The sequence below is a fragment of the Schistocerca cancellata genome, chromosome 3, assembly GCF_023864275.1.
Source record: "Schistocerca cancellata isolate TAMUIC-IGC-003103 chromosome 3, iqSchCanc2.1, whole genome shotgun sequence".
In the NCBI taxonomy this organism is placed as follows: Eukaryota; Metazoa; Arthropoda; class Insecta; order Orthoptera; family Acrididae; genus Schistocerca; species Schistocerca cancellata.
The window spans coordinates 550,539,283-550,555,055 of NC_064628.1; the positions used below are offsets into that span (position 1 = coordinate 550,539,283).

Consider the following 15,773-nt stretch of genomic DNA (forward strand, 5'->3'; position numbering starts at 1 on the left):
TCACGGTGACTAATTACTACTGAGGTCGCTGATATGGAGTACTTGGCGCAGTGAAAAACGTATGTTTTTGCGCGTCTCCGGATACTTGTAATCACATAGTGTGTGTTGTGTCGGCTTTAACATTTTGAAACTGAATATTATTTTCTCAAGAATTTTTCTCGGGCGATTGTTATTCTGCTTATGTACAGATTTCAAGATGGTTATACACAACTCAAACTAGCCATCAAGATGTAATTGCCTAATATAAATCGGAGTCTAGGCAGTAAACGTTTTTGACATAAATATTTTCTTCCCATTTTAATAAATTACGTTAAGACCGCTGTCTTATTTCCTAGTAATGTCATGCCTCACAGATACACTTCAGAAACAGCTTTCATATACGTCGAGAAAAGGGACCTTCGTGCGTAGAAAATTAAAAGCCTTTCCAAATAGGCAGCCGAAATATTCCTAGAGTTCTCAGTCTACAACGAACATACGACTCTTTCTTTTCACAGAGCACAACGCATCAACGTATGAGTAGTTGAACGTGTCCTGTAGATATCTGCCGGCCGGGGTGGCCGAGGGGTTCTAGGCGCTACAGTCTGGAAGCGCGCGACCGCTACGGTCGCAGGTTCGAATCCTGCCTCGGGCATGGATGTGTGTGATGTTCTTAGGTTGGTTAGGTTTAAGAAGTTCTAAGTTATAGGGGACTGATGACCTCAGAAGTTAAGTCCCACAGTGCTAAGAGCCATTTGAACCATTTTTTGTTGATATCTCTGTTTCGTGATGTTACACAAAACGCTTATTGAACGTTCAGGCAAGTTTACCAAACTTGTTGTGTTCGCTATTCATTGTGCTACTAATTACCTAACTATGCCAGCGGCCAGTGAGAGAGGCAGATTGTGTTGTGTGTTGGCAGCTTCCGGCTGAGCTTCAAGCGGAAGGAGCACGGCTACGGCCGGGAGCGGCGCGACACCATCCACCGCGACAGCCTGTCCGCCGCCGTGCCCGCCAAGTTCATCCGCGCCACCAGCGTCAAGCCGCAGACGCTCAACCCGCGCTGGAACGAGAAGTTTCGCTTGTGAGTACCTGCATCTTCTACTCCGTCAACACCCAGTTAATCCCACTATAAACATCTCGTGGCCTGCGCCTACCGCCCGCATTTACAGCAATTCTACGCGATAAAGTGTCTGAGGTGGACTTCTCAGTGTACCATTCATTTTCCGCAGCTGATCGGAGTTTGGATAGTAGTAGCTACGATCCCGAGACCCTTGGAAGCTTGGAGTGTTGATTGGTACTGCGCTTGAGAGGTCGATAACTGGCGGCCTCTAGAAGATTTGTTGAAGGATTTAACTTTGAAATTGATTGCACATGAGTTAATAAATTTTCAAAGAACGCAGCTGTAAGGGAAGATGAATCAAGTCATCAGAATAAAAGTATTACAGCTGGACCAAATGAAACTACATTGTTCCACAGATCTTTTCAAGCCCCAAACACCTATGATGTTCATAAGCAGACTGAAGAGACGAATGGAAATTTGTACAAAGGCCGAGATTCTAACCCAGATCTCCTCCTCACGAGGCATATGTGCTGTCCACTACGCCACGGTGGGACATTGGCTTTGCACAACTGATCGAACTGCCCTAGCAAGCCTCACTCCTCAATTCAAATTCCCATTCACGCCTCAGCCTACTTGGGATTTCCCCTAAATGCAAACAGTAATGTAGAGGCTCTCCAGTTGTACTGGAATAGCACCTCAGCACCGAATCAAATGGGCGATCCGCCTGAAATCCAGACATAGGTTCCTTAATCAAATGAAATAGAATGGTTCCAGAGGTCTTTTCAAGCTTCAGACATCTATGACGTGTATATTTGTACCAAGGCCGGTACTCAAACCCAGCTCTCCTGCTCACAGTAATTTCATATGATTAAAGCCCCTGTACCTGGGTTTCAGGTAAGATCTCCTGTTTCACTTTATGCTGTAGTGCTATTCCAATACAGTTAGATGGCCTCTGGAATTCTATTTCAGTTTAGGGGGAATACCAAGTCAACTGAAATGGGAATGGGAGTTTGGAGTCCGTGCAGTGGCGCAAAACCACTGTGCCAGGGTGGTGTAATGGTTAGTTGTGATGATGATGTGTTGGTTTGTGGGGCGCTCAACTGCGTGGTTATCAGCGCCCGTACAATTTCCCAACCTTTGCTCAGTCCAATTTCGCCACTTTCCTGGATGATGATGAAATCATGAGGACAACACAAACACCCAGTCATCTCGAGGCAGGTGAAAATCCCTGACCCCGCCGGGAATCGAACCCGGGGCCCCGTGCTCGGGAAGCGAGAACGCTACCGCGAGACCACGAGCGGCGGACGTAATGGTTAGTGCGACTGCCTAGTGAGCTGGATACCCAGGTTGGAATCCCAGCCTTGGTGAAAATTTTCATTTGTCGCTTCAGTATGTATTACAGATGAGCTTCTCTCCTACCATCCCGCTTAGAAATGAGAAACATAGAAAGGTTTCACCCATAAGATTCTCACATCCAGATTGAGAACAAACAGAGCTAACGGTTATATGCTACCAGCTTAGTACGATATACAGGTTGATTTTACTATATGTATTTATTTTGAAATTTCTTCTTTTACTTATTTGTATTTTAATTAGTGCATCTCTTCTAACTTTATTGACAAACTGCGTGAAACAGCTCCTGAGAGGATAAGGAGCAAAGTATATCATACGGAAATATGGCCGGAACTGCTTTCCAAAGGAGGTGCACCTAGTTGAAGGTGTGGATAGAACATCTCTGACAGCGTAGATTTCAACCATTCAAAGCACACCTGTGAACATACCAGGCTTGGTAATGTTCTGTCTCTAATAGGGTTTCAGCTTCACAGTCAACAGGGTAGAGAGCTGGTGCACCATGCAAAAGTGATGTCACAAGACAACAACCGAGGCGGACAATGACTTGTATAGATGTTAACTTAGAACACATCATTTTGTTGTTGGTGTTAATGCCCAGCCTTCAGTCAGGAATCTATCAGATCCAAGTGTAACCGGTAACTTACAAGCCATTGCGCGGAAAGTATTACTGGAACACTACCTTGTTCCGTACAACTCACAAACTGAACCTGTATTGAGACTCTGTCTCGTGTGGTTTGGAGCCAATGGATTTTGAAGCACAGTACTGATTATCAGAGCCGTAAGGAAGCGATTCTCAGCCTTTGGCATAAATGTGCCCTTCTCCCTCCCCGCCGGCAGTTGTGGCCGAGCGGTTCTAGGCGCTTCAGTATGGAACCGCGCGATCGCTACGGTCGCAGGTTCGGATCCTGCCTGGGGCATGGATGTGTGTGACGTCCTTAGGTTAGTTAGGTTTAAGTAGTTCTAAATTCTAGGGGACTGATGACCTCCAATGTTAAGTGCCATAGTGCTGAGAGCCATTTGAACCATTTTTCTCCCTCCCCCACTTCCTCCTCCGTAACTCTACCTTCACATTTTTTCTACTTAGATGTAATAAATTTTATAAAATTTTATAATTTTTTAAGTACCTGTTGGTTATAATTAAAGAGCAGGTACTCGCTGAGGTCCAGTGTGGGCTGTAATCATAGTATGACAGCGATACTTGGTAGGTCAGCTAATACATTAATGCAGAATTGATTTACGCTGGAAAAAAAAATTAATTCCGACTTTGTCCACTAGGTCAAAATCTGGTGCTGTACAGCATATCGTCGACGTCTCCGGTGCTCATACTGAACAAACTCTGTTAGAGGCGCTTAACTGGTTAAAGTATATTTAAATTGGTTAAAGTATATTTACGGTGTTGGCGGCTCTTCCGCTGCGTGTTGCTAGTGGCATTTCGTTTCCATTAGTCGTAGCCAGTCGGGTGATGGTATACAGTTGCGAATTAGAACAGCGTCACATTTATTCCGTGATGTACTGAACAATTGTACATACAATGCTCAAAATAAATGTAGTAAAAGGTAAAATACACTCTAGGACCAAAAAAGGTGCACCACGAAGGAATCATCCGAATGGGACGGTAACCGGTTGATGTACATGTACAGACAAAAGGTTATGATTTCAGAAAAGCTGGATGATTTATTCAAGAATAAGAACTTCACACATTGAGCAAGATAATAATGCGTTGGTTCACCTCTGGACCTTGTGCCAGCAGTTATTCTGCTTGGCATTGATTGACAGACTTGTTGGATATCCTCCTGAGAGATAACTTCGCAAATTCTGTCCAGTTGGCGCGTTAGATCGTGAAAATCCCGAGCTGATTAGAAGACCCTGCCCATAATGCTCCAAACTTTCTCAATGAGGCAGAGATCCGGCGACCTTGCTAGCCAAGTTATGGTTTGGCAAGCATGAAGACAAGCAGCTGAAACTATCGCCGTGTGGTTACTGAAACGTAAGTCCAGAATGGCTAGCCATGAAGGCCAACAAAATGGGGTGCAGAATATCCTAGACGTACCGCTGTGTTCTTAGGGTGCCGCGGGTGACAACCAAAGGGATCCTGCTACGAAAAGAAATGGCTTCCCATATCATCACTGCTGGTTCTCGTGCCGTATGGCGCGTGACAGTCTGGTCCCTGTCCGAGGCATCTCGAGACACGTCTTCCGCCTGGAATCTCATTGACTGGAGTAGAAATGTCTTCAGTGAGAAGCTACGCTTCGAAATGGGCCCCGATGACTAGCGAAGACGTGTCTGGAGACGGGCCGGGTCAGTGGTAGGATGTTTCTGTGAACTCTTGGGACTTTTAAGTAATTTCAAAAGTATGTGCTTAGTCGGACTAAATAAAATAGCAATATGTCCTGGATTCGACCCAGAAAAGTATGGCAAGCTTCTATGTAGAGAAAAATTAATAAACAGTAGACAGTATAAGATAATGGGCAAGCATAAATCTCAAATCCTAATTCGAAGTTTTTCGACGCACTTTCACTTCGGGAGAGTAATTTATTTTAAGTCTGCAACACGATAAAGAGCACCCATCTTCAGACATCACAAACTTCAACTCCTTCTAACCAACCAGGATTACAGCCTTGATAATTCAAAGAAAGTGTCGAGTAACGTATGACTGCGACACAAGCAGTCTTGAAGCAGAGCTATTTACTTACGCTCTGCTTCAAGACAGCTTGTGTCGCAGTCATATGTTATTCGACACTTTCTTTGAGTTGTCGAGGCTGTACGCCTGGTTGGTTAGGAAGGAGTTGAAGTTTGTGATGTCTGAAGATGGGTGTAATACCGAAACGCGTGACACGTTCTAATAAAAGAGTCAATTGAACATCTCATGACTTTATTGCTATTGTACAGCATTGGTTGCCAATGATTAATACAAAATTATCGCAGGCCTCAGACGGGATTTTATGTCCTGTATATCACCTATATTTCAATAACAAAAAATTAGCGATGTCTAATCTGCAACACTTATCGCAAAGAAGCGAAATACTCTCTTCAAAGCCTTAAACAAAGTTCATTCTACACTTCTAATTCAAATTAAGTATGAACAGCAACCACGATACTTTTGAATAGCGTCCGTCTGAGAGATATAATATCATCCAAAATCTACAGAGCGCTCACGAGCAAATTTTACGCCACACCAAAGTCTCGTAACCTCAGGAGCAGTGTATGTTTCCGACAGAAAATATGTCCTGTACAGCTAAATTCTTACTGTACTTAAATCATATAATGAATAATGTTATCAGTGCACATATAAACTTGAATAACTCACACAAAACCTGTTCTATTTGTTCATCTTTTAGTCTTGAAAAAAGAACGAGGTACTGAACATCTGCTGTACGGTATTACCTGTAAGTTTCGAATATTTTTTCACTTAAAGCACAGATTTTTGTTATGTTACTATCGTCTAGTTACGAAGAAATGAATTGCCTATGAAAAAGAAAGATATCATTCCATTATCCTAGCATACTGTCAGACTTAATTTTGTTGACTGCAGATGGGAATAAGTAAAATACAATTAATCATCATGCAGAAGACTTGGTATCTGGGACATCAGCATCTGAGAGGCATGATTAATTAATTTGATTTCATTCATCACGCAGAATTCTGAAGCTCTAGTGTTTTCGAAATAAATATGGCTTCCTTCAAAAGGCCACCTGAAAACGCAAAATGTATCATTTTGTGCATAAAACGGATATAACAATGAATATATTAATTAGCTACAGACAAAAATTCTATAACTGGGCGTGACGGCTGTATTTATTCCTGGCACAATTAATATAATGAGTACCTTTCGTTTATTTCTATAGGATATTGTGTTCAGTTACTCCCTTGTCCGCATTATACTTCTGTGACAAAATGAAGCTAAAATTATAAAAATAATTGGACCAGCGCAACGCTGCCAACAAGCTGACTTGAGTAAAAATTAAAAACCTCTGCATATTGTTATCGCTTTTGCTATAGCGTCATTAATATGGCTCACAGGCATTCGTTCGGATGGAAGCATTATAATTAGCAGATATTTACCATTGTCAGTGTTGGGTATATTCCGTGTCGTACCGTAGCGACTTACCGCCGTACCGTTGTTTGAACAATACAGTGACTACTTGTTAGGGAGATTTTGATGTTTTGAAATCATGATGAAAATTCTCTTTATTTCTCTAGTCTTTTCGTACAGGATTTTTTCAGTATCTAGATTTAAAATATTAGTATGTGTAAGCGATTCAAACGTGTGGTAGGCAATGAATTCCTTGTGGACCAAAGTGTAAATTTACAAGCAAAAAATAATCAGAATGGACTATCGGCAACTTCAAAGCGCCACAGTCGAGAGTAACAGACTGTGAGACGTGGCATAGCGGTGAAGATCCTGTACTCCTGACCCATAAGCCAGTGGTACTGAACATCCAGATTACGGTTTCTGTAATTTATTTCTTATCAGTTCCAGGCCACATCCGCATGGTCATGATATATATGCTTCAAAATTCTCTTCCTGTTAAGTTAGTGTAACTTTTTTGATAATACTGTTGTAGACAAAATATTAAACTATGACCCTCTCTCCTTTTAACGATTTACACTTCTCTTACTGTGCACCAGCATTTTCTGAAGTAGCAATACTCGATTAAGTCATTGCTACTTGCTGTCCTAAATCGGTTGCGTGCACATTCCATCTTAACACGCCTTTACAACTGTTCAGTAATTTAAAACATAAGCGTTGTTTGTGACGCCATGAAATGTGTAGCAGCACCTACGCGCAACAATTTAATGGAAAACATATTTTGATATAAATATCTGACATGATTCCTATCTGCTCTTTTATTAATTTCACATGTATGAAAATATTCCGGGCTATTACGCCATGGTCGGATGATATTCTTACTGAAACCCGACGCTCCGTCCCCTTCTGTGAAGGATATCTTCAGCATGGTCTGTAGAAAATCCTGGCTCGTTACTGAGAATGGGGACGAAACGTCGCCTTTCAACAAGAAATTCGTCAGGCCACTGCATAATAGACCACAATATCTGAAAACACTAACATTTCTAGCCGTGAAAACTTACGTTTTACAACCTTACAAAATAATCAGCAGCGCTCTGCTGTTGATGCCACGAAATGAATTTGACTGCTCAGTTAGCTCCAGCTCATTGTCTACTCTGTAACTATTGTACTGAACTGACAGTTGAGTATAGTTTAAATTAATTATGACTTCTTTGTGTTTCAGTGATATCGATGACGTTGCGAGTGACATTCTACATCTGGATATCTGGTAAGTATCTCGCTGGTAGTTAACAAAGTAGTTATTGATTATTATTGTACGGAAATATTTTCGCTCTATTGTTTATCACACTGCAGACGCGTCAAATAACACTCAGTTTTCCTTGCCATATATGTTTCATTTCACTTTGTAAATCACCTCAAGTGATATTAGGAAAAACATTTTTGCTTTGCTTCGCTTTGCTGAAGATAAAACAATTGTATTTGTAGAATGTACTGCAGACTATTGAGATTTATCGATTTTACTTGCCGAGAATACGTATTATTTTTACAGCAACACTGCAGTTACAGTAAAGCAACACAAAAATATAATTACAGTAACAAGAAAAAACAGAATGAGGAACTCGACAGAATCTCAATAATGTAACATTACCCAAGAATCCATTCACTACCTGATTAAGTACAGTTTTTTAGGCTCTGACATATATGTAGCCCAGTATTACAACCATGCTACATGACAGCCTACACATCAGGGGCAAGAAATGGTTTTCTTTTTCCATTCCTCAATGACTAGGCTGCCCTGCGAGACGGCCACATTGTATTGGAGTAGTATGGGCACGCCTTATTGATCTGCAGAGTGGGGGGAGGGGCAGGAGGAGGCGAATAGGGAGAGGTAGGTAAGAGGAGATGAACAGGCAGAATTGGAGAGGAAGAATGTATAGGGAGAGATGGGCAGCAAGAGATATATATACACATAGAGGTGGTGAAGAGGAGATAGGTAAAGAGGGGTCAGGGAGTATGGAAGAGGTGGGCAGAGAGATGGGGAGGAGGAGATAGGCAGATAGTAGTGACAGGACTGGGTGGACAGGGAGATGGGGAAGGAAGAGATAGATGCAGAGAGGGGAGAGGAAGAGATGTATGCCATATATCTGTCGAACACATATGTGAGCAAAGTCATAGGGACTAGACTCAGCTCTGTGTGTGTGTGTGTGTGTGTGTGTGTGTGTGTGTGTGTTCAGCATGTTCTTCCAAATCCCTGGCTCGATTTGAACGAAATTTGACACACAAACATCAAACTTCATGAGTAGTGCACTGTGCTAGGTTACAACCTCCTAGCTCCTACAGGAGTGGAGTCACAGGCAAAGCAAGATTTTTCAACCTCTTTCATGTAGGCTACCCTGCTCGGCAGACATATTGTGTGTGGGTAGGGTCAGCCAATGTTATAGACCTGATTTGCAGGGCAGCCTACATGTCAGGAGCAAGGAAGAGTTACCCAGCCCCAATATCTAAGTTGCCTACAAGACAAGCGTATAATAACATTGGCCTGCTTATTCACCTTCTGTTCAGGGCAGCCTTCACATCTGGTGCAGAAAACTGTTTCTAAGTCCCTTACATGAAGGCTGCCTTCAAGGAAGTCATGTTGTGACAGCAGTATCAGCCTGTCCTATGAAACTGTTTTGCAAGGGCTCCATGTGTGGATGGGTGTGAGTAGGGGAGGTGAGATGTGGAGAAAAGACAATGGACCAAGAGTTAATAGGAGGGGATGGATGGGGATAAATGGGTTCAGGAGGTGACAAAGGGTGGTGGGACAAGGGAGGAAGGAAGGAGGAGGAAGTGTGTAGGAAGGAGGAAGTGTGTAGGGAGAAGGAGGTGGATAGGGAGAGCACTAGGAGACAGAAAGAGTGATGGGGTATGAGGAGATAGACAGGAAGAAAGGGGAAGGACAAGATGGAAAGAGAGAAAGGGGGAAGGGAGGAGATGGACAGAGAAATAGGTGCAGGAGGAAATAGGAGAGAGAGAGAAGTGGGTCAAGGAGACAGACAGAGGGAGAGAGGGAGGATATTGGTGGGGAGAGAGGAGGAGCGGACAGACAGGGAGAAGGGATACGAAGACACACAGAGTTGGAAAGATGAGGTGGACAGAGGGACAGGTGAATTAGGTGGACACAGAGAGGGAGGAGGATATACTCTGTTGTACACTTACGCAAGCAATGTCATGGGGAAAGGCAGTATATAAATGTAAAGCACAATGCATTTATGCATGTATGTATGTCTAACTCCTTCTTCCAAACTCGTGGATTTATTTCAACCAAATTTGGCACATAGACAACCTACTTCATGAGAAGGTGGTCAACACCTTCTAATCTCCATAGAAGTGGAAAATGTGGGGTGAAAACTTGTTTTTTTTTTTAGAGCCTGTTGAACTGTGATTTATTTTCAAAGAATATTCTTAAGAATTTATTTTATTTACTAGCGATTCATCAAGAACATTAACACATGTAATCATACTATGTAATCATGGAATCAGTTGCCAGGGAGTAACTAATGAAATCATAACTAAATTCCTTTTAACAAATGGGAATTTTATTCACTTAAACAGTGCCTAAAAGCATTTTTTAAAAGAAGCAGATTTAAAATTATAATCAGAAAGCACCCTCTAAATATCAAAGTTACAATTTATTCAGAGGCAGAAAGAAACAAGTTTTGATTGTATGCGCTTTCGGGCAAAAATCCTTGCCACTCCCTTTTGACACGGCCGTAGTTACGACCGCTCAGAACAGCCTCTGAAAGACTACGCTGGTGCAAATCTGCAACACACCAGATAACTTTAAACTAAAAGTTTCAACTATTTACACAAGCACACAAACTATGCACCCTCCCCCTCTCTGCAGGAGGAATGGAAATGGTACAAAACACTAACAATTAAAATATTAACCTGGCAACCGAAGGTGCAACTTGATTTTAATTTCTAAGGAAAGTCTTTCGGTGAAAGGGTGGTAACTTTATATACTAAAATGATCATTTAAATAAAAGCCCATGAAATGCAATCCTATATAAAATTCTACAATGTTGCCCAAACAGTAGTTAAGATGCTCTACAGTACATAGGTACTGCCTCTCTAGATCATAGGCAATAATATCAAAGTTTCCAAAGATCAAAACATATTTCAGGTATTAGGCCGTTACACTCCCTGCAATAAATCTGTTAACACACCAAATCCTACAAACATGACAGAGGCAGCTACTATCGCACGGTGGATTGATAGGGAGATTACCGAACAACCCGAACCACAGGTTGCTCTAACCCGCCCCTACTCCACAAGGAAACAACGGACCACTCAATTTATAAACAACCACCTTCCCGCGGGTGGGCAAACGGAGAAGAATGGTGGGACGACCCCAAAGCAAAACGGCTGGTGACCTCACCAAGGAAACAAGTAGAATTTAACAAGAGTAAATCAAACAACATATCACCAATCACTTAACTCCTAATAAACTGCGATTTCTGGCGAAGACCTGGCGCAGCACCCCCAAATCGCTCTCCCGAACCGTCCGCTGCCAGCCGCTTCAACGGACGCAGGAAGGCGCGCCGATCTCCCGTCTCACGGCGTCGCAGCTCGCACCGGCCAGACTGATGTCGTGGGTTGACTCCTGTTCCTCTCGTGTCGACCGCGAAGTCACTACCCCTCGCTATACGCCGCGGCCCACTGGACTCACGTGGCGACCTCACATGCGCCGACGCTCAAGACGGACAAGTCATCTTGTGTCTCAGTGCGCGACCGACCAACCGATCGATCCAACAGCCAGTGACCACTGACTCTCATTTTGCCGCCTTTAAAGGTTGATCCGAACGACAGACATAATAGCACTTCGAACGAAAGGCAGACAGTAACTGCCTAACAAATGCGGACGAGAGACAGACTAGCAAGCTGGGGACGAGAGACTGACCCAGACTGACCGACTGGCGAGCTCATAGCGCCCCTTAAATGCACGTGAACAGGCAACCTTTCCTCTTTCCCACCAGAGGGAGACACCAAAGCTGCGATTGCCACAGCGGCGCCACCGCCAGAAACGGAGGGCGACTGCTTCACACTACGAGCTGTGGCGCGCTCTTCAAAACAGCAATTTTTACCACGGTTCACCTGTCATGTAGGCTGTTCTGCCCTCCTTATTGTCCAGATTTGCAGAATAGCATACACAGCAGGGGCAAGAGACGGTTTTCCAGCTCTCAACGTGTAAGATCTGCCTGCACGACAGGTATATTATGTTGGAGCAGTATTGGCCTGCCATAGCGACATTCTTTGCAGGGAGCCTATACAAGATCGAGAGACAGGGGTGGAGGACATGGACAGGAAGAGGGGGAAGGAGGAGATGAACAGAGAGAGGGGAGGTAGAGTGGACAGAGGTGGGAGGATGAGGTGGATACTGAGAATGGGGAGGGGGGGAGGAAGTGGTGCACACAGAAAAGGGAGAAGGTGAGAGATGTAGAGGTACCCAGAACTTTGGAGAACTTTCACATTATGAACTGGTTGCGAGAGAGGGCTATTTTGCACCTAGAAAATACGACATCAACGAAACAAATAGTAAAGTACTTGCGTGCTACCAGGTGCTACTACAAGTCTGTTGGCACTGTATAAGAAGGCAATGAGGCCGTACAGTTTTCAACTAAGTATCTGAAGTCATTAGATCCTGCTGGTCTGCTTGCGCAACGCCTTTTACTCATAGTGGAAGTGCCAATGACGCTACCTCGAGATCTTGATGAAGTAGAACATGGCTTTGTGTTATGAAGAAGATAGTCAACGTGATTGAGGCTACCTCTTCAGGGAAGGGAGAGGGTGAAAGAGTAGAATTTATATATCCCCGTGTGTGAAAGTTTAACGAAGAACATCATCTACAATCAGGTCTCGAGCTACAGTTGTGTGTAATGCATACACTTTCCTTAACCCTAGAACATTGAAGTGGGGGGAGGAAATCTTATATTGCTACTATGGCATCGTAAAGTTTAGTACTGCACGCTTTATTCAAAGAAAGTCATAATTTATAGGATATGTAATAGTTAATTATCGTTATTACATCTATTGGTAAGTTACATACAAAATTAAGTATAAAATGTCCTGTTTTGTACCATATAGCAGTCGTAAATTTTACGAGGGTTTAATAATCTAGGTTTAATGTTGGCGATAAACTTACAGATGTGCTCTTTGTATAATTCTCTCTGTGAATATGTTTGTAATTTCTACACTGCAGGATATATTAAATGGGAATTACATTTTCTCGATACGGCTTTGCAAAGACAGTTCACACTACTTCATTAACAATTACAGATCGGAACAAATAAACACTCCACAGCTCTAGAACAGAAATCAGAGGAGAGAAAAAGGTGGAAAAAGGTGGACATAGGGAGGAGTAGAAGGTATGGCTAATATACAGGGTGGTCCATTGATCGTGGCCGGGCCAAATATCTCACGAAATAAGGGCCAAACGAAAAAACTACAAAGAACGAAAGTTGTCTAGCTTGAAGGGGCAAACCAGATGGCGCTATGGTTGGCCCGCTAGATGGCGCTGACATAGGTTGGTTGGTTGTTTCGGGGAAGAGACCAAACAGCGAGGTCATCGGTCTCATCAGATTACGGAAGGATAGGGGAGGAAGTAGGGCATGCCCTTTCAAAGGAACCATCCCGGCATTTGCCTGGAGCGATTTAGAGAAATTACGGAAAACCTAAATCAGGATGACCGGACGCGGGATTGAACCGTCGTCCTCCCGAATGCGAGTCCAGTGTGCTAACCACTGTGCCACCTCTTTCGGTGCTGCCATAGGTCAAACGGATATCAACTGCGTGTCTTTAAATAGGAACCCCCATTTTTATTACATATTCGTGTATTACGTAAAGAAATATGAATGTTTTAGTTGGACCACTTTTTTCGCTTTGTGACAGATGGAGCTGTAATAGTCACAAACGTGTAAGTACGTGGCATCACGTAACATTCCGCCAGTGCGGACGGTATTTGCCTCGTGACACATTACCCGTGTTAAAATGGACCGTTTACCAATTGCGGGAAAGGTCGATATCGTGTTGATGTATGGCTATTGTGATCAAACTGTCAAACGGGCGTGTGCTATGTGTGCTGCTCGGTATCCTGGACGACATCATCCAAGTGTCCGGACCGTTCGCCGGATAGTTAAGTTACACTCCTGGAAATGGAAAAAAGAACACATTGACACCGGTGTGTCAGACCCACCATACTTGCTCCGGACACTGCGAGAGGGCTGTACAAGCAATGATCACACGCACGGCACAGCGGACACACCAGGAACCGCGGTGTTGGCCGTCGAATGGCGCTAGCTGCGCAGCATTTGAAAGTTGAAGGATATTTGCTATAGCGATCTACCGCCAACGCCTGACAACATGCGTCAGCGCATTGTCAATGCATGTGCGAACATTACGGAAGGCGAACTATTCGCTGTTGAGAGTAATGTCGTTACACGTAATGCCAAATGCATTGAGGTTGACGGTCATCATTTTGAGCATTTATTGCATTAATGTGGTATTTATAGGTAATCACCGGCTTACCAACTGTTCGTCTACATTTGTGACCCATATGATTGTGACTATTACAGCGCCATCTATCACAACGTGAAAAAAGTGGTCCAACTAAAACATTCATATTTCTTTACGTACTACAAGAATATGTAATAAAAAATGGGGGCTCCTATTTAAAAACACGAAGTTGATATCCGTTTGACCCCTGGCAGCGCCATCTAGCGGGCCAACCATAGCGCCATCTGATTTCCCCCTTCAAGCTAGACAAGTTTTGTTCTTTGTAGTTTTTCGTTTGACGCTTATTTCGTGAGATATTTGGCCCGGTCACGATTAATGGACCACCATATATATATGTCGAACACGTACACGGAGATAGTCGCGGGTAAATGGCTAGTAAATAAACAATTGATGAAACAATTTAAATAAAATTGAGGAAATAATTTAGTCAGTGACGAAATTGATATAAAATAGAAACTGTATTATTGTAATACTCAGATTGATACGATGGTTGCCTTAGAAAAGATTATTAAAAGCGTTCGGTTCCGCCTCAATTTGAGTTATGAAAATTGTACCGAGTGCAGTCAAGTTGCGTAAAGTAGAAAACTATTTGGGCAACTCCCCAATAAATTCAGCCAGCACAGTTGTTATATCAGAATCCAAATCCTGACAAAACAGTAAGCTGGAATTTCTTCGGCTATGTTGCACTACTTTTCGTAAAAGTTCACCAGGAATATACAGGCACATATGCCAAGTTATTGTACTTCAGCCACGAGAAACCACGAAAAAACAGAATACTCGAAAGCAGCGTGACAACGACTAAGTCCATGCGGCTGCTCAAATTCGCCGGCCGGTGTGACCGAGCGGCTCTAGGCGCATCAGTCTGGAACCGCGTGACCGCTACGGTCGCAGGTTCGAATCCTGCCTCGGGCATGGATGTATGTGATGTCCTTAGGTTAGTTAGGTTTAAGTAGTTCTAAGTTCTAGGGGACTGATGACCGCAGATGTTAAGTCCCATAGTGCTCATAGCCATTTGAACCATTTTTTTGCTCAAATTCTTTCACTAGTGAATTTTCTAAATGTTGAAATGGTGCGGCCGTACTGTCACTTTGAAAATAACCAACTCCCAGCCAATCACTATCCAGGTTCTCCAAGTCCGACATCGACGGCAGTCCAACCAAAGTCTACGAGTCGCTACAACGCTACATATTTCTAACGCCAGAAACCAGACCACCCTAGACAAGTTCATGACTTCTTACAGAATTGTAAAAATGACCGTCTTCAATAATTACACAGACTTCATTACAATAAAACACATCAAAATGAGCGTCTTCTCAAGCTGGTTACCCTCCCACCTTACAAATCATTCTAACATGAATCAGATCAGTTAGAAGGTATCAATAAAAACACTGAGGGTTGACGTCATGCACTACATTAAAATGAAGAAAACATAAAGAACTCTCTATATGTAAATGACAATGCCATATCGAAAAGATACACAAACTTCTATTCTTTCTTGTGCTACATTCAATTCATGTACAGCAAACACCAGATTTCAATTACAGCCAAGCAATTTGTGTAATGACCTGCTTCTATCTACCCACTTCTATCTACCCACTTCTATCTACCCACATAATACGCACCAAGAAGGACTTATCCTAATGAGACTGGCGTCCGCAGCTGTGATATACTGCACAGAGAAACAAATGATTACAAGTTTAGAGAAATTGGATGATTTATTCAAGAGAAACAGCTTCACAACTTCAGCAAGCCAATAAAGCGTTGGTCCATCACTGGTCCCCAGGCAAGCCATTATTC

The 15,773-nt window shown here is 43.1% G+C and overlaps 1 protein-coding gene across 1 annotated transcript in view; it reads left to right on the top strand.

Annotated features, from left to right (window-relative positions):
- The window catches only part of LOC126176419 (BAI1-associated protein 3), a 394,605-nt gene that overhangs the window by 17,692 nt on the left and 361,140 nt on the right, over positions 1 to 15,773 (top strand). Inside the window, exons 3-4 of the mRNA XM_049923576.1 lie at positions 899 to 1,060; positions 7,645 to 7,689. Of these exons, the coding sequence (XP_049779533.1) occupies positions 899 to 1,060; positions 7,645 to 7,689 (207 nt within the window). The remainder of the gene's footprint in view (positions 1 to 898; positions 1,061 to 7,644; positions 7,690 to 15,773) is intronic.